Source organism: Octodon degus, unplaced genomic scaffold (assembly GCF_000260255.1).
Source record: "Octodon degus isolate 3935 unplaced genomic scaffold, OctDeg1.0 scaffold00142, whole genome shotgun sequence".
NCBI classification, from domain to species: domain Eukaryota; kingdom Metazoa; phylum Chordata; class Mammalia; order Rodentia; family Octodontidae; genus Octodon; species Octodon degus.
The window spans coordinates 6,968,911-6,994,245 of record NW_004524718.1 but is presented as its reverse complement, the minus strand read 5'-3'; the positions used below and the strand labels follow the sequence as shown (position 1 = coordinate 6,994,245).

Below are 25,335 nucleotides of genomic sequence, written 5' to 3'. Positions count from 1 at the left end.
GTCCGCGTCCCCGTCCGCGTCCCCGTCCGCGTCCCCGTCCCCGTCCCCGTCCCCGTCCCCGTCCCCGTCCCCGGCGGCCCGCGGGACTGGCGCGCTCGCCCACCTGCGAGCCGGGTGGGATGGCGGGCGATGCCGAGTGGGGCAGCGCGGGGCCCGCAGTGGGATCGGCGCTCCGCTCCGCGGCGAGCAGGGTGCGCTCGCAGCGTGAGGGTGGGTACCGCGGCAGGGGAGCCCTCCCGCCTGCTCCCTCATCTTCCCATCTTCTCAGATGGACTCTAGAGGTGGGGAGTTCTCACTTGCATCTCTGCCAAATTCCCTCTTGCTTCCCTCCCCCACTTACTTTTTTTTAAGGAGAATTTTTAAAAGTTAAAAAAAAATAAAATAAAATTAGAAACGATACAGAATTTCACTAAACAAAATGATAGGAATTCAGCAACGGTTGTTGTATTACATATTGTCTTCAGATTAGGTGTTCAGTTTAATAGATGTAAACATGAATAACTGGTCCAAAAACATTAAACTGTGAGCCGGTAATTTGCTGCTGAGCACCACGACAGTGGAAGTAGCCTTTGTCAGTCTTTGCTTCTCGGTGTTATCCTGAAATTTCCTGTTACAAGGAGCAGGCTTGGATGCGCATGTATTCGGGAAGACTGCTGTTATCCAGAACGTTTGATGTATAAGAATATTTTAAAAGTATAAATACAAGGTAAACTTTAGTGCCTAAAATTTAGTTACATCAGCTAGATCAACTGGCACATAATTGTACTTCCAGTGAGTCTATTTATATAAATGGAACCCTTAACATTACAAGGGGGGAAATGAATATTTATAGTAGTCTTGAAGTGACTTTTTCCCCTCAGTTCCATTCTTAAGAAGCAAAATCAAGTGTATCACTTTAAAAAACAAGCAGTGTCATAGTCAGTTCTGCAGTGTCACCACATTTGGGCTCTATCAATGGGCAAAAAATGCATTCTTCATGAAGTAGTACAAAAACGTTAAAAACGAAAAAGGAAATTTTATGGAAAATTACCCAACTGTGCTGATTTTCTCTTTTTATGAAACCAAAGTGGCACTGTTTGGTTTGGAGGAAGACATCAGAGGGTATGGAAGTCTGAGTCTTTGAGACTTTAACAATCACTCTAGTTAAGCAAGGAATATACCAAGTAGCTGTAGATAATCAAGATCCCACTGTATTATGGAGTGTACTTATTTTGAACGTTAAGAATTTAATCTTGGGGGCCCGAGGAGATAGCTCAGCAGAATAAGAGGGCCTGAGTTCAATCCCCAGTTCCACCAAAAAAATAATAATAATAATAATTTAGTCTTGGTCAGGAGATGTACCTCAGTGGCTTACATGCCTGCCTGGCAAGTGGAGGTCCTGAGTTTGATCCCCAGTGCCAGAAGGGGAGGAGAATTAAATCTTTGTTTACAGAAAAGCAACAGCAGTTACTGGCTTGACCCTATTTGCCTTGTGAGTTCCTTTGTTGTTTTAGGATCACAACAAAGCAAAAACAGTCCTCTCTATTCCAGCTACTGACACACATTGCAAAAGAGCATCTTAAATTATTTGCAATGTCCATCACATTTAGAACTTAGTCAAGCATGGGCTGGCCAGTGAACTGATTCCATCTTAGGGTTGCCTTGCTGGTCCCACCACTGGACTGCACTGAGACTGTGGCTGAGACTGGGCATGGTGGCACTGGCCTGTAATCCCAGCACTTGGGAGGCTGAAAACAGGAAGATCACTAGGAGTCTGATCTGTGTAGTGAGATCCTATAGACTCTGTACTAAATACATTAAAAAAAAAAAAAAAAACCAGCCAAGCAAGCTTCCATTATTGCTTTAAATCTAAAAGAAAATGATCACAAAATGTATCAGTTCTTTTTTTTTTTTTTTGTATTTTTTAGGGTAGGGTCCACAGGGTGTTCAGGGTCTCACTACTAGATCGGTCTTATAGTGATCCGCCTGTTTACAGCCTCCCAAGAGCTGGGATTACAGGCATGCGCCACCATGCCCAGTCTCAATCACCATCTCAGCATGGCTGGGGACAGGGCCAGCACAGTACAGCAGGCCCCGGGATCTAACCCTTGGCCCCTGCACCTGTTTGCAGGAGCTTTAATCTGCTGAGCTATTTGGACAGCCCTAAAATGTATCAGTTCTGTGCCTGTTAGACTCTTAAGTATCTTTAGACAGAAACTAATGTTGAATTGTACAGATTCATTCACCAAATTCTTCACAAAAAAATGAATACTTCAAGGAGTAAAGTGTTTTAACACAAATGTATAGTTTAATAAGTATAAAGTATATTACAATTAGGTAAGCTTGTGGAGAAGCTGACCAAGATACGTAAATTGGAAGATCCAAGTATCTATCTACATTTTCTATACATTTTTTTTGCAGAATATTAAGGTTATTTAATATATAACTTTCCATGTGTCATTTTGGAAGACCTTCATTATAAAGATAAGTCTTTTGTCTGATGACAAATGGCAAGCCACAGTCATCATTCTGGACCTCCATGTTGGATAGACTCCATTTCCTCTTGAGGTATCCGTTTCCTTCTCTTCTCCTGAGGTCATAATTTTCATTATTCCTGCAGTATCTGGTGGACCTGGATGCATGGGCAGCTAACTTACTACCCTTAGAATGCTGTAAAATTACAGAAGAATGAGACCAGTTCCCTGTGGGTCTCAAAGCTTCTAATACACTGGATTTGGGATTGTCTCTTCGTTAGGGAAGGTGTATGTGGCTTGACTGCCTGGACTACTCCGATGGCAGATGTCATCTTTCTGCCACCCATCATGACCCTGGCAAGGGGCAGCTTCAATATAAACTTTTCTGTCAGAAACTCAATTTGTTTCTCCTTTGTGTAACTGCCAGATACAATTCTATGTAACAAGCAGAATTGAAAGCATTGTTGGGGAAATTAAAAACCTGGAACCACAGACCAAAACAGGGTAGGAACTTGAGATCATCTTTCCTAGATGCCATAGTCTTGGTTTAAGCAATTTAACCTGCTTGGTGTTTTTGGAGTGCTTTCCTTTATGTTGAGTTAAAACCTTACATACTTTAAAAGATAGTAAATAATGAGTCTCCGATGTTCTTTTGCTCTTTTCCATTCATTCCTGCTTTAAAATTTTTATCACGTCTTCTACTTCTTTTCCTTCTGCCATAGGTCAATCCCCAAATCTTCGCTTTCACATACTTGAACAGTTCAGGGCCGGTGAAATAGCTCAGTGGTATAAAGTGCCTGCTTAGGCTAGCTTCGGCAAATGCACAGGGACAAAGGTTTGGATCCCAGGCACCGTAGGCCATGCCAACTCCGCCCCCAGGGTGGGCTGAGCTGGCCACTGTACTGGTTGATACATTGTGTCATCTTGACCCGAAGACTCTGCGGTGCACTTCCGGTTGGTGGGGGTCCTGCCCTGGGGCACAATTGGTTCTGCCCCCCAGAGTGACTCGGCACAAAGAGACCATGTAAAGGGGCTGAGGAAGTAGTGGACCTTCCACTTCGTCGGAGGAGCTTCAGTCTTCGCATTCGGCTTGGACTTCATCGCCTGGCTTGCAGCGCAGACTCTTCCACCTCCGGCTTGATCCTTCACCTTCCGTCGCAGACTCTTCTGCATCCATCACAGACTCTTCAGTCTTCCTTTGCAGACCCATCAGCTGACGAATAGAGACTTGCACGGAGCACAGCAGTGAGCTTCAGACCTTGGGACTGAACTGAGTCTGGGGTGTGCAGACGCCCTGTGCACATTCCCCCATCTGACTCAGCGGCTGACTGTCCTAAGCCAACCTTGTAATTCCTTACACATGGTATATCTTGTGTTAATATCTGTTCCTCTAAGTAAAAACCCTGACCAATACAGCCACAAAATAAAAAGTAAATAAAGAATCTTCTAGATTACTTTGGGCTGGTTAGATAACAGTGGACTAAAGCACCTGCTTAGGCAGCAGCCCAGATTTGATCCCAGGGTGCCATGCTGGCCCCGCCCCCGGGGCACACTGAGAAGCAATTGAGACTGGGAGTGGTGGCCTGTTATCCCAGCATTTGGGAGACTGAAAACAGGAGGATCACTACAAGTTTGATCTATGTAGTGAGACCCCGTAGACCCTGTACTAAATACATAAGAAAGAAAGAAAAAAAGAAACAAACAAACAAACAAACTGTCCAGCACTGGCACATTTCTTTTTTGAAAAGAAAAGGCACAGTCCCCATCTAAGGAGAAGGTCTACAGTAGCATAATGTATGTGCTCCATATTCCCTGCCCCCAGCCAAGATAGATAATGATCTTTTTGGGTTTTTTTTGGTGGAACCGGGGATTGAACTCAGGCCCTTGCACTTGCCAGGGAAGCGCTTATTCCACTGAGCCATCTCCCCAGCCCCAGATAATAATCTTATGGCTTAACATTCTTTCCTGAATGGAGGCAAACATAAGTTAGACTGTAGCTTATACCCACCTTCTTGACCTATCAGTTGTAATTCTACCCCTATTTTAGCAAAGTATATTGAAATACAAATGAGCAGGCGTGACATTATAGAAGTAACACTCTGCCTCAGTACTTCAGCTTTTATTAGAACAAATAAGCTCAGCATCCATGAAGACATACCAGGATGGCCCAATACATTGGCGGAGCACCCCCAATCTCACAGAGGAGCTAGGTAGTTGTCAACTGTTTTCTCCTTAGTCCTTCAGTGCTTTTAAGGGTGCTGTACTACCTGTTAAGTCTTTTAAAAGGAGTATTAGACTACTCTGTCATGTAAAATTTACATTTCCTCAATATCCATCTGTAAATGATGACCAGAACAACAAACGCTGAGCTATTAATACATCCTTATATCCTTGAATTTAGTTAGATAACATTTTACCTAATATTGTGTGTTTAGTTAACAAAAACTACACGCTAGTTGTTTTTTATTTAAGGGGAAAAAAGGTATGTATTTAGAATTAGCCAGCTAGACGCAGTTTAGATGATCCCAATTTTGTTGGCAACATGCAATGCATCACAATCGGGAGCCAGTTGAACATATGCCTTCTTCTCGCCATAGGGCCTGCTTAGAGTATTGACCTTGGCCATGTCGATGTCATAGTGCTTCTTTACAGCTTGTTTGACCTGGTGCTTATTGACTTTGACATCCACAATGAACACCAATATGTTGTTGTCCTCCATCATTTTTGTGGCTGACTCTGTGGTCAGGGGGAACTTGATGATGGCATAGTGGTCAAGCTTGTTTCTCCTGGGTGCACTCTTCCAAGGGTATTTGGGTTGCATCTGGAGCTGCAGTGTCTTGGGACAAAAGAAGGTGGGTGACATTTGTATCTTTTTTTTTTTTTGTGGCTGTGGATGCCTTTCAGCATGGCCTTCTTGGCCTTCAAAGCTTTTGCTTTGGCTTCAGCTTTGGGAGGAGCAGGGGCTTCCTTCTTCACCTTTAGCGCCATCTTGGTAAAAAGGCCTACATGTTAAGTTTGCTAGATATTAGGGACAGAAAAACAAAGGAACAGTAGTGGCAAATGAAGCAATATAGCAGATGCTACTGCAATAAAAATATATATACATGGTTCTAAAGGATATAATGAGAAAAACATATAACCTTTATCCATAAAGTTTGTCAACACTTTAAACATCAATATTTAGAGGGGTAAGTGCAAGTAAGGCACCAGCAGTTGGCAAGCAGAAAAGCCTTAGGCTATTTAGGAAGAACTAATGGTTACAGAGGGTAGACTTGGTACACAGAGAATGCTAAGAACTGAGAGGAAAACAGAACTCAATCCTGCAAGGTCTCGGGTGTGCTCTTCACAGGACATCACTGTAAAAAGTTATGAGCCATGAGAAAATGTAAAGTAGACATTTTTCAGAAATACACTCTTTTACTAAGAAATTGGTACTGTGGTGCCTTTGAGAGGGGGAGCTGGGTGGTCAAGCATCACGGCTCGCTTAGGATGCAGCTCAGAGCAGAGTACCCTGAGTCTAATTCTAGTAGTGGGGGGCAAAAAGTCTCAGACAAGTGGCAGACTTTCCCTAAATACTCCTTTGTAACTTTTTTTCATTGTGAACTTTATGCGTGTATTATAGAGTCAAAAAATTAACTTTTAAGCCAGATTAAGAGTTTATGCTTATTATCCCAGGCCTGTAATACCAGGGAGGCTGAGGCTGAAGCAGGAAAATTACAAATTTGCATTCAGCCCAGGCAACTTAATGACTTTGTCCCTGATTCAAAAAACACAATAAAACAAACAAAAAGCTGATGCATAGCTCAGTGCAAAGGCCCTGAGTTCAAACTCATATTCCCCCAAAATTAACCTTTAGAAAAAAAAAACATTTTAAGCTATAATTTTGTTAAGGAAGATAAACTGGAAAGAAAAAAGTAAGACCAAAGTTGTGGTGGAATGGACTTTCAGTCACAAGTAAAGAAGTCTTGAGGTAAGTGAAGAAATCATGAGGCAAGTGAAGAAATCATAGGCATGAAAAGGAAAATCGCAACACCTTTTCAGAAGATGGAATTAGAAAGAGACAAAGGTTGCTGTGAAAAGAATCTCAGGGCCAGGGAGATGGCTCAGTGGAATAAGCTCTTCCCTGGCAAGTACAAGGGCCTGAGTTCAATACCTGGTCCCGCCAAAGAAAAAAGAAATGAAAAGAACCTTAATTACCCTTTGGGATTTTCAACCAATGGGAAATGCAACTGAAATAATGGAATCTACTTCTAACATAATGTATCTAAAACCTATTGGAAAGTCAGGGCTGCAGCTGACATTAGAAGCCCTAAGAGTTACAATGATTACGGTTATTTGATGGATAAACTCCCTCCTACCCTGTTTTGCGGTGGTAGGGGGTTTCTAACTCCTGGTCTGAAATTATTTTAGGCTAATATGTTTACAACTACCTCATAATAATGAATTTTAAGTTTCCATTACTCTTGTAGAAATAGGCCCAGAACAATTTTTAGGGAACATCTTGCCACTCTCTTCACAAAGACTCCTTCGGCCCATTTCCATGTGAATGTGCTTGCTTGATACAGTTGGGTTCCTTTGTGCTAATAAGAAGGCATCAGCCATGCCTGTCCCTCAGTTGATTCACTGATAACTAGGAGTATGGATCAATTCACAATGAGCACTAAAAAGTATATTAATTTTCCAGAAATGATCCTTTTTCATTTTGGGATGGATCTAAGTCTCCAAACTGCCTCGAGGCTCAGCTCAAACTTGAAATCCCCCCTCCTGCCTCAGCTTCCCATGGTGTTGGGATTACAGGACTGTATTACTAGACCTGGCACTACTGCCCTATTCTTACCACTAATAATGTTGTCAGTGAAGGACATACTGACAATTTTAGTTATATCCCTGTATTACTTGGAATCATCAAAGACATACAGAAAGAAGTATTTCAACTATTCTGGCTGGGGATTTAGCTCGGTGTCATAGTACCTGCCTAGCAAGCATGAGTTCTTGAGACCAATTCCCAGTACACCCCAAACTAAAACAAATATACAATCAACTACTTGTTTTCAGTCACTGTTAGATTTGCATTTACTGAACTATTCTTGGATAATAATACAAAGCACTGGGCTGGGAGACAGCTTGGTGGTCTAAGCATCTGCAAGTACAGGGTCTCAGGTTTGATCCCTAGTACCACACGCCATCCCTGGAGAGAATCAGTACAAGTCTGAACTGCATAGTGAGACCTTGTACCCAACAAATAAATAAATAAATAAAATTTTAAAAAAATATAAAGAGCTAATAAAAATGTGACTGTTTTAGGTTAATTATTTGACTTCAGTCTAGTAATTTAGGGGGCCTGCCCTTTAGCTCAGTTCTTTAAGTGCCTGCTTCAACAAAGCAGTCAGGCTCAGATTGCTGTGGTTTGATCCCCAGAACTCAAGCCAGCCAAACCTGCCCTGAAGGCATTCAGAGAAAAAAAAAAAAAATCGTTCAGTCCAGTAATTTAGTCTTTTTCAAAATACTATATTTTAGGGCTGGGGAGACAGCTTAGTGGTCTAAGCACCTGCCTGGAAAGTACAAAGGACCAACTTCAATCCCCGGTACCACATGCCATGCCAGACCCAAAACCGAGTAGAGTGTGGTAGCGCATGCCTGTAATCACACTGTCGGCAAGCTGATACAGGAGGATCACTAAGAGTCTTAACTGTAGTAAGACCCTGTATCAAATAAATAAATAAATAAATAAATAAATAAATAAATAAATAAATAAATAGAAAAAAATATTATTGTTTCAAAATTTGTTCGGCATTTTTTTAAGTGGAAAGACAGAGGAAGAGCTGCCAGAACAAGGACCCTGCAGGAACCAGACCCCAACTTCCTGAACAGTTAACAGCCACCTAACCATAGATTCACATGTGCTTGTAGCCCCACCAAGTACTATAATTTGTCTAAGTAATTTTCAGTCAAATCCTTCTGAGAAGAGCAAAGGCAATAAGCCCAGAACACTAAGACATCAGTCTCCAGCACTATACACATATTTTTCCTTACAAACTGGCTCTTCAGCAAGTGCCCATCTCAGTGCCCTCTAGTCTTGTGATGCTCCCATCCTCACCTATCCCTGGTGCAGTACAGCAGTGAAGGTTCTGCAAGAAACACATCCATGAGGCTTCTTTAATTCAGCTGGCCCAACGGTACAAGCTACTGCTAACAGAAGTTCCACTAGTACCTCTAACAAAGGTGTGACTGCTAAAGGCTCACATTGTTAGTATTCTAAGCTCCTCTCTAGATTATATTTTGTTTCCTCTAAATTAAAATTATACCTCTTAAATTATGCCACTGTATTATTTGGAATCATCAAAGACATACAGAGGGGGCTGGAGAGATGGCTCAGTGGTCTAAGGCACCTACTTGGAACAAGCTTGATAAAGCACAGAGACCGCGGTTCGATTCCCCCAGCACCACATGCCAGCCAGCTGCGCCCCCTGGTGGGCTGAGCTGGCCACACACACACACACACACACACACACACACACACACACACACCCCAAAATAAATGTTAATAAATAAATAAATTAAAAAAAAAAAAAAAAAAGACATACAGAGAGAGGTATTTCAACTATCCTGGCCAGGGATTTAGCTCACTGTCATAGCACCTGCTTGGCAAGCATGAGCTCCTGAGTCCAGTTCCCAGTACTCCAAACAAACATTTTATTTATTTTGTAGACATTATTATCCTCAAGGTTTCCTATATATTTTTTTAAATACTTTTTTTTTTTTTTTAGAAAATCTTCAGATTTTACAGAATCTTCAGTTTCTTCAAAAAAAAAAAATGAAGCTAGCATAAAGTTCTCCTAGGGCCTGGCAAGCACAAGGTCCTGAGTTCAATCCCCAGTACTGCAAAATAAATAAAGTTCTCCCATACCTCACATATACCCCTTTCCTGGTATCAGCATCTTACATTACACGGTGCCTTTGTTGCAATTAATGAAACAACATGGCTATGTTATCAGTAAGTAAGCTACACTGTTCTGATTTCCTTAGTCTTACCTAATATCCTCTTATACTAATTGTAGATGTTATAAACTAGGTCCCTTCCTAATTTCCATTACCCCTCAATGTGATAATGCTAGGATGTGGGGCTTTGATATGTAATTAGGTCACGAAGATGGAGCCTGCACGGATGGGGTGTCTGCAATAAGTGACCCCCAGAAAGCGCTCTTGTTCTCCTCCCATTATGCGAGAATATACAACCCTGGAGAGGGCATGCTCTAGAACGTGACAGTGCTGACACCCTGATTTTGGGCTTCCAGCTTTTAGAATTGTTTCTTGGTATCAGGAATTGAATTCAGGACCTTGCGCTTCCCAGGCAGGCACTTATGCCACTGAGCTATATACTGGCCCAACTTCTGTTTGTAAGCCACCTAATCTACGGTACTGTTCTACCAGCTGCAGGGGACAGGAAAAGGCCAAACTGCTTTGCAAACTGCCCTGCACCACTCATCACAACACTGTGGCTGTCAGATCCTCTAGGCGACACCAACAGTATGTTACAATGCAACTCTGACTCTACTAGCACAACAAAAAATCTATTCCTCACAGTTGGAGTATGATAGTCAAGTGCTGGCAGTTTCAGTGTCTGGGGAGGGCCTGCTCTCTGCTTTCAAGATGGCCCTTAATGCTGTCTGAGCAATGCTGCCTCCCCACACGGCCCAAGAACAAACAGGATTGATCTCTGTGTGAAGCCCCTTCATGATTATAGATCACTGATCACTGTAAAGGCCTTTAGCCTATTTAAGGAAAAGCAACCTCATCATTTAATAATCTCCTTCATTAGTTTTCTGTCACGTGACAGAAATAATCAAAGGAAAACAAGCAGTTATTTTGAATCATAGTTAGGTAAATTGCAGTGTGTAGATGTTTGGCTTGGTCGTTTTGGGCCCATGTTGGCGAATACCTCATGGCAGGAGCATAGCGCAGGTCTGTTCACCTGTTCACCTGTTCACCTCATGGTAACCAAAGGAAGCAAAGAGACAGAGGTGCTGTTGCACTCTGAGCATTTCCTTCAGGAACAGCCCCCCCCCGCCCCCTCACCCCCCACATGGCCTTTGTTTCCCACGAAATTCTACCTCCTAAAAGTCCTACTACTTTCCATTAACATCGTAAACTGGCAGTCAATCCTTTATTCTATGGGCCTTTGGAGGACATTCAAGATCTCTACACTGTAGCATGTCCTAAAAACCTACCCACAGCACCAGTAGACATCACTCCAACACGAATTTTTGGACTGTTACAATTTAAATGTGCCTTCTAAAACTCACATTAAAATTCACAGTATTAACAAATGTGATAATAATAAACAGGTAACCCTTCCCTGGTGAGTAGATTACTGGGGTTTTTTTTTTTGTTTTTTTTTTTTTGGCAGAACCGGGGATTTGCGCTTGCCAGGCAAGTGCTTATTCTACTGAGCCATCTCACCAGCCCTATATTACTGTTATAAAAGAGCAAGTTCAGGGCCAGTGAGATAGCTCAGCAGCATAATGGTCTGCCTAGCAAGTACAAGGTCCTGAGTTTGATCCCTGGTACCACCAAAAAAAAAAAAAAAAAAAAAGCAAGTTTGTGGAGGACCACCTGAGCAGCTCACCTTGAAAGAAGAGCAATTGTCTCCATTTTGACTGAGCCTGACCCTATTTCCTTGTATTGTTCTGTACAGAACTGGCTAGGACTTCTGTTTATCCTTCAATTGGCCTTAAGCAATGTGTATTGGTCTAGCTGAGGTGCTGGTGATAGTCTTTGAAGGTGGCGTGCGTGTTTCCCTGGTAACCTACACCTGCTGCTCTTTAATGTGAGCTGGGTAGAGACAGGATGGAAGAGCTAATGCACTGCGCTGCCAGCTGGGATGGTGCCTCAAGACAGAGGCTATGACTTCCTGGGGCTTGAAAGGCTACACCAAAGCTAAAGCACCAGACTTACCAAAACATTAGATACTATATAATGCAGACTACTCTCTCTGCATATCACAGAGGTAAATTTAGGCCACCCACCTAGCTCAGCTCATAGTAGTCTCTTTCCCACAATTCTCAGTCAATCCTCAAGCCACTCCCCCACTAAATAAAACTGGGGGAGGCCCTGGGTCGCTCTCTTGGTTCCAGAAAGCCATCTTCATGGCTGGACTTAGAGCCCCTTGACTCCCCGATGATTGAAGATACAATTTAGTGTCTTTATTTTCGCCGTGGGTTGCATTGTAAGTGGTAGATTGGAATCAATTTGATGAGATTCCAATAACGTAACTTTGGGATTACAAATACTGGCTTCTTGGATGGAGAAGAGGACCTGAAGTGTCTCCTACACAAGTTCAGGCCCCCTTTTCCTCCCTTGCCTTTCCATCCTCTACCGTGTGACAAGGCTTCTACAGTAGGAAGGCTCACTCCAGACACCAGTCCCTTGATTTTGGACTTCCTTGCCTCTAGGACTGTGAAAAAGTAAGCATCTGTTCTTCATAAATTAGCCAATTTATAAATTTCAGATATTGTTGAGCTGTATTGAATGTATTAAGAAAGGGACACAGTTATTCAAGTTTTAAGCTATATTAAAATGACTCTTGGGGACCGGCCAAATAGCTCAGCGGATTAAAGCACCTACAAGCAGGTGCAGGGGCCAGGGTTTCGATCTCCCGGCCTGCCAACTCCCTGGCCTGCAGTGCTGGCCCCGCCCCTGGGGCACGCTGAGACAGCAATTGAGACTGGACGTGTTGGCACATGCCAGTAATCCTAGCTCTTGGGAGGCTATAAACAGGCAGATTGCTAGAAGCCCAATATAGTAGTAAGACCCTGAACACCTTGTAGACACTTCCCTAAAATAAAAAATAAATAAATAAATAAATAAATTAAAATGACTCTTGGCCTAATACTCTGGGAGGCTAAGGCAAAAGGATCACAAGTTTGAGTCCAGCCAGAACAATTTAGCAATTCAGAGAGATCTTATCTCAAAACAAAAAAGGGCTATGGGTGAAGCTCTATGAAGGCCCTAGATTCAATCCTAAGTATCCTTGGCCAGGACCCTTTTTCCACTCCCCTCAACGATTCTTGGTACACTGAGAGAATCCTGTCATTAATTCAAGGCCAGTTTCCTAGTCCCTGGCTTTTGCAGCGCTTCTTCTTTTTTCTTTGTAGTACCGGGGATTGAATTTGCAGCGCTACTGCGGAGGCACCTAATGACTAGACACTGCCTCCCAGGAACCTGACAGGTGGCTTCACAGAAGATGCTGCTGACAAGGCACCTGCCCGAGGCGTTCCACCAAGTCCCAGCACAAGTGCTTCAAACTGCTATCCCGCACTTCGTCTGACATCTGGATCCCAGCGCCGGGGAGGAGGAAGCCCCTTCTCCTGGTGCTGCTCACACCAGAGGAAGTGGCTGCTTATTTCCACCGTTTTTATTCTCAGGTTGCTCTTTTAATTTGTAATAGCCATACAGCATAAGCAGTTTTATTTATTTATTTTTTTTTTTTTGTAGTACTGGGAATTGAACCTAGGGCCTTCACCTTGACCTGCAGCCCTAGACTTTTATATAGTGAGACGGGTTCTTACTGAATTAGCCTGGTAGAGCTCGAACTTGCAATCTGCCTCCCTCAGTCTCCCAGATCCAACTCTGGGATTATACATATGTACCACCTGCTTGGTGCCATTTGCCACCAAGTGTTATTACTAGGAAGAAAATACATGCCTTTTGCCAATCTGCGGCACACTTACTCCTCTCCAGAAGCCACATGGGCTCAAGTCTCTCGCCACTCTCAAAGCACTGCTGCACTCACACTTGCCAAGTTGCTCTCCAGAGCCTTGCCTAAAAGACCTCAGGCTGTTTCCTCTCCTGTGGGGAGCTACTCCTCCTCTCACCCAGCTTCCCTGTGGTACAAGGACCTCCAGTTCCTGTGCTGAACAGATTCTCCACTCCGATGTGGCCGACCACATCCTACTCTACCTTCCACACATTCACTCAAGTGGTTTTGCTCCTGAAGTACCATTTGCTGTCAGTCCTCTCCCCTCAGCTACATCTGTCCTAACTTAGCTGGACCTTTCCTCTTGTGCTCCCTCCAGTTACTTTTAAGTACTTTTGTATCTCGCTATGTAGTCCAGGGTGGTCCTGAACTCCTGGCAATCCTCCTGCTGCAGCCTCCCCAAGTGCTGGGAGTACAAGTGTGTGCCACCACAGCCAGCCTTCCCAGCTGGCTTTTAAAGAAAGCTCTTTCCCCTCAAGGACTTTCTCCATTTAACACTCAGAACTTCAAACCACTTTATTTTTAATGTATTTGATATAGACTCTCCCGGGTCTCATTAGATTGGATTTACAGTGATTCTGTATTCAGCTCCCAAGTACTGGGATTATAGGCATATGCCACCACTCCGTCTCAACTGCAGTCTCAGCGTGTCCAGGGGGAGGAGCTGGCACAGCACACCAGGGATCCAACCTCAGTCCCTGCATCTACCTAAGCAGGAACTTTAACCTGCTGACCTAGCTGCCCAGCAACCCCCCTTCTTTTCTTTCATTTAAAAAAAATTTTTTTTTTTTATTTGTGTGTGTGTGTGGCCAGCTCAGCCAACCAGGGGGCGGGGCTGGCTGGCATGTGGTGCTGGTGGGTCGAACCGCAGTCTCTGTGCTTGTGCTAAGCAGGTGCTTTAGACCACTGAGCCATCTCAACAGCCCCCTCCTTTTCTTTCAAATGTCAAACCACTTTAAACATTTTGTACTTTTTTTAAAAAGTATCAATTTTTGAGACAGGGTCTCACTATATAGTTCAGGCTGGAGTCAAACTCATGATAATCTTTTCACTGGGATTATAGTTGTGTAGTATAACTCTGTGCAAAAAGCAAAGTAAATGCTTTTTTACATTTTTTAGATAGCTGCAGGCCTGCATAAGTATCACCATGTGATTATTTCCTGCCTCAGGAATTAGTAGTCTTACACACACACACACACACACGGCTTTTCTGTTCAGATCATGGACACAGGCATTAAAATCCCTGAAGAAATGTCTTTGGATGGGGACTATGTGGAGAGTACAGGGGACATGTTATTTTATTTTTTTGTGAAACCAGGGATTGAACTCTGGCCCTTGTGCTTGCCAGGAAAGCGCTTATTCTACTGAGCCATCTCCCCGGCCCCATGCTATTCTAGGAGGCTTTGTCTGAAGGGGGCAGGTTACTGGTGGAGGCAGGGCTCATCTCTCTCTCTAGCTCCTCCCTTTACCACACTGCCTTACCTCGGGAGTGAGCCATTGACCAAAACTTCAAAAAAATAAACTTGTGTCTTAAGTTGTGGTTATCAGTATTTTGCCTTAGAAATGAGTAGTGACTAAGACACCAGGGGACAGCTGCTGTGAGATCCTTCTGTTCTCGCTGTTCAGGCCAAGTGCGTGGGTCACTTAGGAAAAAGCGCCAGCACGGAATAACTTTGATCCTGACACAACAGTCCAGCAATTCCTCTACCCACACTATCCAGGCTCTCTGAACTGTTGTGCCATAGTGGGTCTATCATAGTTAGGGAAATTCAGAAGCGATAATCCCACAGGTAACCTCCAGAGTGCACATGATTACCTTGAAGATAAAAGATTAATCACCTGTGGGGCCAGACTATGAAGTGGCCTAGCCCAGAAAGTGACCCCATTTCCTCACCTCCATCTTATCCATCCTTCAGCCCCATTGAAGAATGAAACACAGCTCAGTAAAGAGACAGGCTCTCTTCTGCTTCTGTCCACAAGGAGTACATGCTGTTGTCTCCAAGCCTAACCAGGTCTTTTCACAAGACTTTGAGAATCAAAAGATTCCTGGACAAGAATCAAAAGCAGAATCATCCCATTCTTCAAGGGATTCATATGAAGACTGCTAATAAAATCAGGTCCAACTCCAAGAGGAGGCAATGCAAGAGGACCAAGCTGGGACTGTATGGAGCTGTATTTACCCTCTCGGAGGTCACAAGATAACCTTCATCATGGTCAAGATGATACCAAATCAAGCTTAAAAAACACTACTGGCTGGATAGTGGAATGTGCTTAATAGGTCTTGCTTCATCTTGGTCTTAACCATCCAGCACAAAAGTATAAAAACAAGGTATAAAAAGTAAAGCCATATTAATGTTGAGCTGTAAAGGGCTCAAGTCAACAACTTCTGACATTGCTAGTCCTGTGGATAATCCACTACTATTATGGACTACTGGACTATATTGGATTATTTTGCTTAATTCACGCACCTTCAATATTTAAATGGCACTGGAATACCCATCTCTGACAAAAGTAAACAAAAAAGGAGGATGTAAATGAACATTTTGTAGTGAAATATATCTATCTATCTATATATATATATATATATATATATACAAAATAGTTTAAGCTTTCTCTTAATTCAATGAGATTTGTACTAACAGTATCTGGACAAGAGATCATATGTGCATCTTGTACTATGAATAACTACTATGAAGACAATATGTAGGGCTGGTGAGATGGCTCAGTGGTCTAAAGCACCTACTTAGAACAAGCCAAGCAAAGAACAGGGACCGTGGTTCGATCCTCCAGCACCACATGCCAGCCAGCCCCGCCCCCTGGTGGGCTGAGCTGGCGCCACACACACACACACACACCAAATAAATAAACTTTAAAAAAAAAAAGACAATATGTATTGTTGTAACTGTCCTAACCTTTTTTGTAACTGTTTCATTGCTATTTGTTTCTCAATAAAATTAATTTTAAAAAAAGGAACTGATTTTAATCTTTTCCTGTGATCAGCACTATTAGATCAACAATAAATACCTGAACCTTAATAAAGATACAGGGAGAAAGCTGCTATAGAAGTCATGCTCCTCCTCCTACCAGCTTCTAGCCCAAAGCAAGCCTATGCTGAGATGCTGTCACATAGGACTGGACATTTTACTTATTGATATATATGTATTTTTTTAAATTAATTTATGTGTGTGACCAGCTCAGCCCACCAGGGGGCAGGGCTGGCTGGCATGGTGCTGGGGGATTGAACCATGGTCCCTGTACTTTGCTAAGCTTGTTCTAAGTAGGTGCTTTAGACCACTGAACCATCTCACCAGCCCGATACATATGTATTTTTGGCAGAAGTGTTTTTTTTTTTTGCTCGGAATGCCTTCAAGGCATGACTGGCTGTCTTGTGTTGTGGGGATCGAACCAAAGCAACCTGAGCCTGACTGCTTTGTTGAAGCAGCCACTTAAAGAACTGAGCTACGGGTCATGCCCCCTATATATGTATTTTTAATACAGGGTCTTGCTATGCAGTTCAGACATGTAGTGATCCCGTCTCAGCCTCCCTAGTGCTGGGGTTAGTGTGCGCTACTAGATGGGGTTCTGGGGCTGGAATGGCACACAGTACTGGAGACAGAACCCAGAACTTTGCACTTGCCAGGTAGGCACTTATGCCACCACACTATCTCCCTAGCCCATGTACTGATATTAAAACTTTTCAACATCAAGTTTTTATGTGAATGACATGAAAAAAAAATGTGGATCAGAGCAAAAGTTTTCATCTAGCAGAGTAATAGTACACCTTTTAGAGCTTCCAATGATATAGACTACTGCAGCACATGTGCCATGGGTTGGCACCACTGATATAGGGCTGCTGAGACATACTCCTTATAAAGGATATAAAAATGTTTTGAGCTCAGTCCACATACCAAGTCTATTTTACAAATGTGTACAACAGAAACCTATGCTGTCTTTAGAATCTTGCCTCTGGGTATGGTGACCCACACCTGTAATGCCAGCACTCAAGGATGAGGCAGGAAGACTGCCAAGTTCCACATCAGCCTGGGATACATAAGTGAGTTCAAGGCCAGCCTGCTTAACATAGCAAGACAATTTCAAAACAAAAAAACGTCAGAACAGGGATGGAGACACAGCTCAGCAGCATAAACGCCTGCCTGGCAAGCCTAAGTCCTGAGTTTGATCCCTGGTACAAAAAAAAAAAAAAAAAAAAAAAAAAAAAGCCAAAACATTCCTTCAGTTCCTAATTAAGGAAGCTTTTGCTTTACTGATTTCATTCTTCAATCCTGAGGTTATTTAGCTAGCCTAATCCTGAACTTCACATGTTCCAAACTATCTTGCTTAAAAAGCCAAATATAAGAAACAATCCATATGCTAATGTCAAAAAGGTTTTTTTTGGTGGAAAAAAAAAGGGACTGAACTCAGGACCTTGTGCTTTCCAGGCAGGCGATTACTCTACTGAGCCATCTTTTCAGCCCCAAAAAGGTCTTTTTTCTAAACAATTCTGTATTAACTTTGTTTTCTTAACAAGATACATGTAAATTTTAACTAACTGCAACTGCAGTTGTATTTTGCCACCAATGCTGCACTCAAGGTTTGAGAAAAGTCTGAATGTTCTTATCTTCACAGGAGTAGCACATCATTCAACTTTGTTTGGAGACAAGTGTCACGCTACATAGATCAGGCTGGTCTCAAAATGGTGCTGGTCCTCCTTCCTCAGGCTCCTGTCTTTCCCACACTATCACCAACAGTATGTCCGTCTTCACACACCAGTATCCGAAACCGTAACATGACGGAATCTGTTAACAGAGCAGGGACATTGTTCGCTGTTTTTATTTCCTGGACCTAGAACTGCTTCTGGCGCAGATGACGAGAGATTTCCTTAATGAGCCCTATGTAGTAAAAACAAAGTCAACAGGCTGGGTGAAGCCAGGCGTGGCGGTGCACCCCTGTAATCCCAGCACTGGGAGGCTGAGGCAGGACTGCTGCAAATTCCAGTCCAGCCTGGGTTACAAAGTATGTTCAAGGGCAGCCTGAATACTGAAAAAATTGAAGAGATTAACAAAGGGAACATTTTACAATTTCAGGGCTTTTTCACTCTTTTTTCAAGTCCTTAGCCATAAGACCAAATGCCCCACAATTTCCTTTTGGTCTGAGTGACCCATCCTTACCCTACTTTCCTGGCTAATTCTGCAGTCACTGGAATAGACTATAACTTCAAGGTGACAGGCTGCCTGGCTTTTTGCTCCCATTCTTAACATGGCATGTTTCACATGTGCTGAACAAATCAACTGTTTCTGGTGATCATCTCCCCAAATTTTCAAGCCCCTATATATTGTCTGGGGGGACAATTATATACTTCATTTCAATCATTAGACCCAAAATGGTTACTGAAGTTCAGTGAATTGTTTTTTGGTGGTGCTGGTGATTAAAACCAATGCCTGCTAGCCAGACACTCTGCCACTGAACTGTAACCCAACACCCTACACCCCACCCTTCGATATTTTAGTCAGCTACCCAGGCTGGCTTTGAACTTGATACTTCAAAGCAGATGAGGGGGGCGGGGAGATGGCTCAGTGGAGTAAGAGCTTCCCTGGCAAGCGCAAGGGCCTGAGTTCAATCCCTGGTTGGGGGGGAAGCAGATGAGACTACAGACTACTACTTCTGCCTCTCTAAACATACACCAAGTATTACTACCACTAATCTTTAGTCACCATTCTCATTTAAAATCAGTCTCCTTCACATGCTGTGCCAGCCCCACCCCCCGGGGGCACTGAGCAACCACCAAGAAGCCACCGACCAGGCTTTGTGGCACAGGCCCGTAATCCCAGCGCTGGGGAGGCTGAAAACAGGAGGATCATTAGGAGTCCAAGCTGCATAGTGATCCAAATACAGAAAACAGTATGGATTACACTGTGTACCAAATACATAAATCAGTCTCCTTTCACAGTAGTACATTAACTTTGAAATGTACATCTTCAGCCCTGGCTTTCACTCTGAACTGCCACTAGGTATACTTAACTGCTTCCTAGATTTTTCATGTCGCATCGTCTCTGGTCTGTATTCTCTCAATGAATGCACCAACCTTGCCCTCACCAGAAACCTAAGGAACCCAAGATCCATATCTCCCTCCTTTTTGAGGTCTACCACATTCAGTATAATTCTTATTTCAACGTAGAACTCACAGCTGGGCGTGGTGGTGCTATGGTCCCAGCCAGCACCGAGAAGGCTGACAGAGGATCTGAGTTTGGGGCCAGCCTGACCTTCCTGAAAGACCATTTTAAAGCCAAAATGACAACTTGCATTGCCTTTTTAATCAGGCGAGCATGGCATACTTGAAGGGTGTTCAACCTTACCTTTATTTGAAATATCACTGTCCATGTAATGAAGACATTTGCTAGTAAGAGTATCTAATTGTCACAAAAAAACACGTGAGCACATGAAACTCCTGAATTATATACATACCATCCTAGAGAAGTGTCAAAATTGCACTTGGGAGATGAGGAAAGACACATGGGCCAAATAAAGAATTCAGGAACCAAGGGTTCCTGAGGTCCTGTGTACCTTCAGCACAAAAAAATGTGAACTTGTAAGTGCCCAGCAGGGAAACTTGGGAGCTACAAGCACTAGGCTTTCTGATTCCTGATATATTGCATATAACATGGACCCACGTATCTTTCATTGGATGGATCCACTGCCCAGACCTCAATTTTGATCCTTAGGACAACATGAGAACATGCCATATACCTAGCATTGGGAAAGCACAGTAGAATCCACGTGTCCACCCATCCTGTCCTTCCCACTGCCTCAACATTAGACTCATCTTGTAATTAGGCCTTTCTTAATGTGTTGCATCACTGTATGCCCCAAATACAAATGTTAACTCCTTTTTCGGACTGGATTCATTTCAGGTAGTAAGATTAGTGCCTACTTGCTTCCATGTCTATTTTCCCCACACTGAGCTCCACCTGTTTTAGTGGACCCTCTAGCACCAGCACTGAAGAACCACAAGTAGGGCCAGGGATATAGCTCAGTGACACAAACATCTGCCAGGCGAAGTGCAACATCTTGTGTTCAATCCCTGGTATCAAGGAAAAAAAGGATGAACCACAAATAATGTAGTTAAGATCAAACCTGATTAAGAGTAGACTTTCTCAGTTATAAAGCCAAAAGGTAACAAAATGTTTTGTAGGCTGAAAACAATTTAGTCATCTTAAAGCTAAATTTTACTTCAGTGGTACAATAAAAATCACTACCATTTATGGATTTACTCATCAGCTGCTCAAAAGCCCCTCAAAAGTAATAGCTTTCCAAAGAACACAGGAGTAAGTTGGTAAAGTCACCCTTTACAGCCTAATTCCTGGATAATAGAAACAAAGTTCTAGAAAAGCAATGTTCATATATTGGAAAAGCTCCATATTCAGATATGCAAGGACTTCTGTACAAATGTATCTTACAACATAGGGTAAAAGTAGGAATGCCTACCTTTGTCCTCCCACAGGACAGTTTAAGCACCTTTGGTGTTATCCTCAGTCTGAATTTACTATCTTAACAGCACAGCCTTTCTATTTTACTATCAACAGAAAAATTCATGAACTGGCCAAGTCAATCCAGCACTGAGATCACAGTTACAGGCAGCCTGTGCTGCCTAAGTTCCAGGTCAGTCTGAAACTACATAAACACATATACCAGTCACATAGCTGAACAAGTAATTAAGTGTCCCACTCCTCAAACCAGTTAATTCATTGAAATTATTAACCTATTAAAAAATACCTGCGCACACCAGATACATATCTTTTAAAACCAAAGCATTTATTTTGAGTGATTGTTGCAATTCTCAAGATGAACTGGACGCTGCAACTGCTGCTCTCTTGGGTTTAGGTGTCGTTCCTTCGCGGAAGCCATGCCTGTGCCACATTAAACACAAGAAGTTTTGTTAGCAGCAAATACACACTTTGTCATTTTTGTTAAAACTTATTTGAATGAGCTTATCTCAGTTAAATGCTGAAATCATTAGTGTATTCATATGTTCAGACATTTATTTTTACAACATCACTGATAAGCTATCATTTCATTCTGGTTTACTACATTTACTTGGTTGTATTTGTTACTAAAAGTCAAATTTGCCTGTTGGCCAAGAAAGGTATTTACCTGTCAAAATGGTTCCTTATAAAGGTTAAATCTTAGCAATTTTTTCTTGACGAACAACAATGAATAGACTTAACAGCAATCTAAATCTGCCCTTGATTATGGTCTCAGCCCTTTCATTGTACTAGCAAATTAACAATGCACCCAAAAATATTTAAATATTTAAGTTCACTCAATCAAAGTAAGCCTCGTGACCTTTCAAAATTCTACACTGACAAGTAGGTACTCTTATTTTGAGATACACTTCCCACAGATAATTTCCAGCCCCAGATACCAAAGTTTTGAATTGCTGCAACACAGTAATGGCGGCACTAGTTTAAATGGAGACTGTGCTAGGTAACCACCTACAAGGTACTGTAAAAATGCAGCTGGGTCGTGGGTGGAACTGATACTCATTTTTCAGAAACTCTAGAACTGGGACTTTATAAGACTAAAGTATCCACTTACAAATACAATCAGCAAAGCAACTGCTCACCAAAAGGCATAAGCATTCAATCAAGTCGGCCTCACTCCCTCATTTGTGCAGTACTGTCTCAACAAACTTGGGTACAAATTATAACTAGCTTCCAATGTCTCATTCCTACGAATCATTAGAATAGAATTTTGCACAGAGGTTCTTACCCAAGCCTTTAGGGCTCACTGTATGAAAAGAAAAACTGTACCTGAATCTGCGATATACAATTTTTAGGTGCCTCATTCGACCGGTTCCGGTAGTATTTCGCCTTTTAGCCTTTGCACTCCAGTTATCTAAAACACAAGATTTACTCATTTATTAACCTATTTAACAGTACCTAGCGTTTCTTCCCACTTCACCGTGATACAGGCATATCAACCCTTTTATATTATAGCTCCTCGTAAGTGCAATGCAAGTCTTTAGTCGGGCTCAATACTCACACTTTCTTTTGCGCTTGGCGGGATAGCCACATTTGCCACAAGTCGACTTCTGAAGGTGGTAGGCCTTAGAGCCACAGCGGCGGCACAACGTGTGCGTCTTATTACGACGCTTTCCAAAGGATGACGTTCCCTTCGTCTACAAAAGGATAAACAATTTGGAAACATAGTAATTTCTATACACATGATGTCTTTTGGGGATACGATTTAAAGGCAACTGCAAAGGCCAAAACCGAGCAAGTTTCTAATTCTTCACACAGGCCAAATCAGAGGTCACTACTGGTAGTTCACATTAGCCGAAGCCTGTAGGGGAAGGAGCTGCAGCGTGCTCCCTCATGGCGCCCGCACTGCAGGCGTGCCATCACCCCCGACTCCACTGTGCACGTACATTCTAAAGGCGCAAGGCTGGAGACCAAAAATGCGCCTACCCAAAGCCTGAGGGCTCTTGCCAGGAACCAGCACTCATTCCTCTGCGGTTAGAGAGTCAAACGCTCAGACTTCTTCCCTCATAGCCTCCGCTCCGAAGTAGAGCTGCGCGAGCCCACAACACAGACGGACCCTACAGAGGATCTGGTTCCACGACTGCCGGCTAGGCCCACCACCCAGGAGTCATTCTTCTGGCTGTCGCGGGGCACCACATGCTCTTTGCTTGCCCGCCAGCTTCCCTCATCCGGACCCTTGCCGGGTTCCCAGAGACAGCACGCAGCACCCTGCACGGAGTGAAGATGGAAACCGATTCCGAGAGACCACTCAGCCAACTCACCATCTCGCTTGTGCCGCCGAGACCAAAGAGACCGGAAGACAAGGCACTTCCGCTATATGACGCTCAGCAACTTCCGCCCAAGGAACTACTTCCTGCGGGGCCCGGTGCACCCTTCTCAGGCGTCCGTCGCAACATGTGGGTGGAGCCAAGAGGAGACTGCGGGCGGGCGGAGCTTAGCGAGTCCCAGGAGGTGGAGCCGGCCCCGCTGGCCTTGTCGCTGCACTGTGTGGGCTCAGGGGGCTTCTCGCGCTCGGCCGCTGCTGCTGCTGCTGCTGCATCTGACCCGCGGCCCAGCTGGAGCCGGCCGGACCCGGCGCCAAGATCCCAGAACCTGGAGCGCTGGGCGGCCTCGCCGGGGCACCAGCGGGACGCGGTGCGCGGCGTGCGGCGTGCGGGGAGTGCGGGTCGGCTGGCCTTCCCCTCCCGGCCCGCGCCCGTCCGGCGGGAGAGAGCGTGGGCTTGACGCGGGCGGGTGGCGGAAGCCGGGTGTGTGACCCCAAAGTGCCCTGAGCCGGGAGACGTACGTGGAGTTGGTTTTGTAACTCCCGGCACCCTCCCGGCGGGAAATTGCGCTGGCTTTGCGTAGAACCTGGAAATCCGTGCTGACGGAGCTCTGGAGTCTTGTGGCATGGGCCGTTCTCAGCCTGCCTCGATTTGTGACCTCTTTAGCGGACAAAGCCCCAACCCTTCCAGAAACTATTCAAGAAGCTGTCCAAATGCACACTAGGAAACGCAGTCTCAGACCTGAGACTGCCTGGCCGGTCGCACACAGTCTCAGCAGATTGGTAAACTGCAGAGCAAGATGAACACTGGCAATCTGGAGTGCTAGTTTGACACTTTAACAGTTGATTAGTGCCTGAAAAGTATGGGGCTCTTTTCTAGGAGCGGGGAATAGACAGGACACGGTTATGTCCTGATGCAAATGGTAGATTGGGTGTGGGAGAGGAAGAGAAAGCGTAGATTTGAGTCAGTGGCCTAAGCTGCGATTCAGCGACACTTTCTGGATTAGGTGCTCTGTTTTCTGTTGCTGTGGTAACACATTACCAGAAATTAAGTAATTGCAGACTGGTGAGATGGCTCAGTGGTCTAAAGCACCTACTTAGAACAAGTTTAACAAAGCAGAGGGACCGCGTTCAATCCCCCAGCACCACATGCCAGCCAGCCCCGCCCCCTGGTGGGCTGAGCTGGCCACATACACACACAAATAAATAAATAAATTTTAATAAATAAATAAATAAAACACTATTGTTTAAAAAAAAAGAAAAAAGAAATTAAGTAATTGCAAACGCAGCTTTAGTAAACAGGTTTAAAGTTTATGTTATGGAAAATGAATAAGTTTTAGAGATCTTAAGTATTTTGCCTATGTTTAACAATACTATATTGTACACTTCGGGACCAGTAGTGGTGGTGTGCACCTGTAATCTGTGCTGGAGTGGCTGAGAGGAGGATCACCATGAGTCTGAACTGTGTAGCAAGACCTTATATCACACACACACACACACACACACACAGAATGGAACTCATGGTAAGTGTTCTTATCACAAAATCCACAATTTATGGAAGTTGTGAGAAGCACAAGAAGGGCTCACTGTGCTAAAATTAAAAGACGGCTGAGGATGTAGCTCTGTGGTATAGTGCTTACCTGACTTTCAAATTTTCAAGTGTGTTATCCCTTGCGTTCAATAACACAAGAAAAAAAAACGTTGTTAGTACTACTATTGTTTTTTTAAGGTTTTAAAAACCTTGTTCTCTTGCCTTTTTCAGAATGTAAAAGCACCCCAAACTCCTTAGTTACTTGTCTCCTTTCACCTTTAAAATCTTCCTCTTTGTCACAATGCTTTACTGTCTTCTGCCTTATGCTTCTGTTGTTTTTGTGTGCACATGTGCTGAGACTCAAACTCAGGATCTTGTACTTGCCAGGCAGGTGCTTAATTCCACTGAGCTATCTCAACATAAAGACAAGACTTTTTGGGGGGATTGGGGAGCAGCATCTCACTATGGTGTTTAGGCTGGCCTTGAACTTACTGTAACCCAGCCTGGCCTCTCAGTGATTTCCCTTCCTCAACCAACCTCTAGTTCTGAGGGATTACAGGTGTGTGTCACCATGCCAGGCTTTCCTTCTTCTATTTTTAAAATCCCTTGTACTTACACTGGCCCTACCCACATCATTTCTTGGGGCAGACTGAGTTGTTAAATGTTTATTTTTTTATTAGTACATGTTTGTACTATGTAATATTTGCATTCCTTTTGGGGAATGTATTATATACATTAACATTACATTTTAGTTCTTTTTAAAAATCCCTTTTCCTCTCTCTCTCTCTCTCTCT

At 43.6% G+C, this 25,335-nt stretch overlaps 1 protein-coding gene, 1 non-coding gene and 1 pseudogene across 2 annotated transcripts; all 3 read right to left on the bottom strand.

The window, feature by feature from the left end:
* Positions 1–2,387: 2,387 nt before the first annotated feature.
* On the bottom strand, positions 2,388–3,319 carry LOC111812795 (annotated as a pseudogene).
* Positions 3,320–20,997: 17,678 nt separating this feature from the next.
* Rpl37 (ribosomal protein L37) lies at positions 20,998–23,115 on the bottom strand. The gene is made up of 4 exons (XM_004641802.2): positions 23,009–23,115; positions 22,249–22,384; positions 22,017–22,101; positions 20,998–21,113 (listed from the first exon to the last, which is right to left on the bottom strand). The coding sequence occupies exons 1-4, from the start codon at positions 23,009–23,011 to the stop codon at positions 21,044–21,046; spliced, it is 294 nt and encodes a 97-aa protein (XP_004641859.1). The 5' UTR covers positions 23,012–23,115; the 3' UTR covers positions 20,998–21,043.
* On the bottom strand, positions 21,192–21,271 carry LOC111812803. Its single transcript, XR_002818199.1, has one exon. It is a non-coding gene; the product is annotated as a small nucleolar RNA SNORD72 (small nucleolar RNA).
* Positions 23,116–25,335: the final 2,220 nt, after the last annotated feature.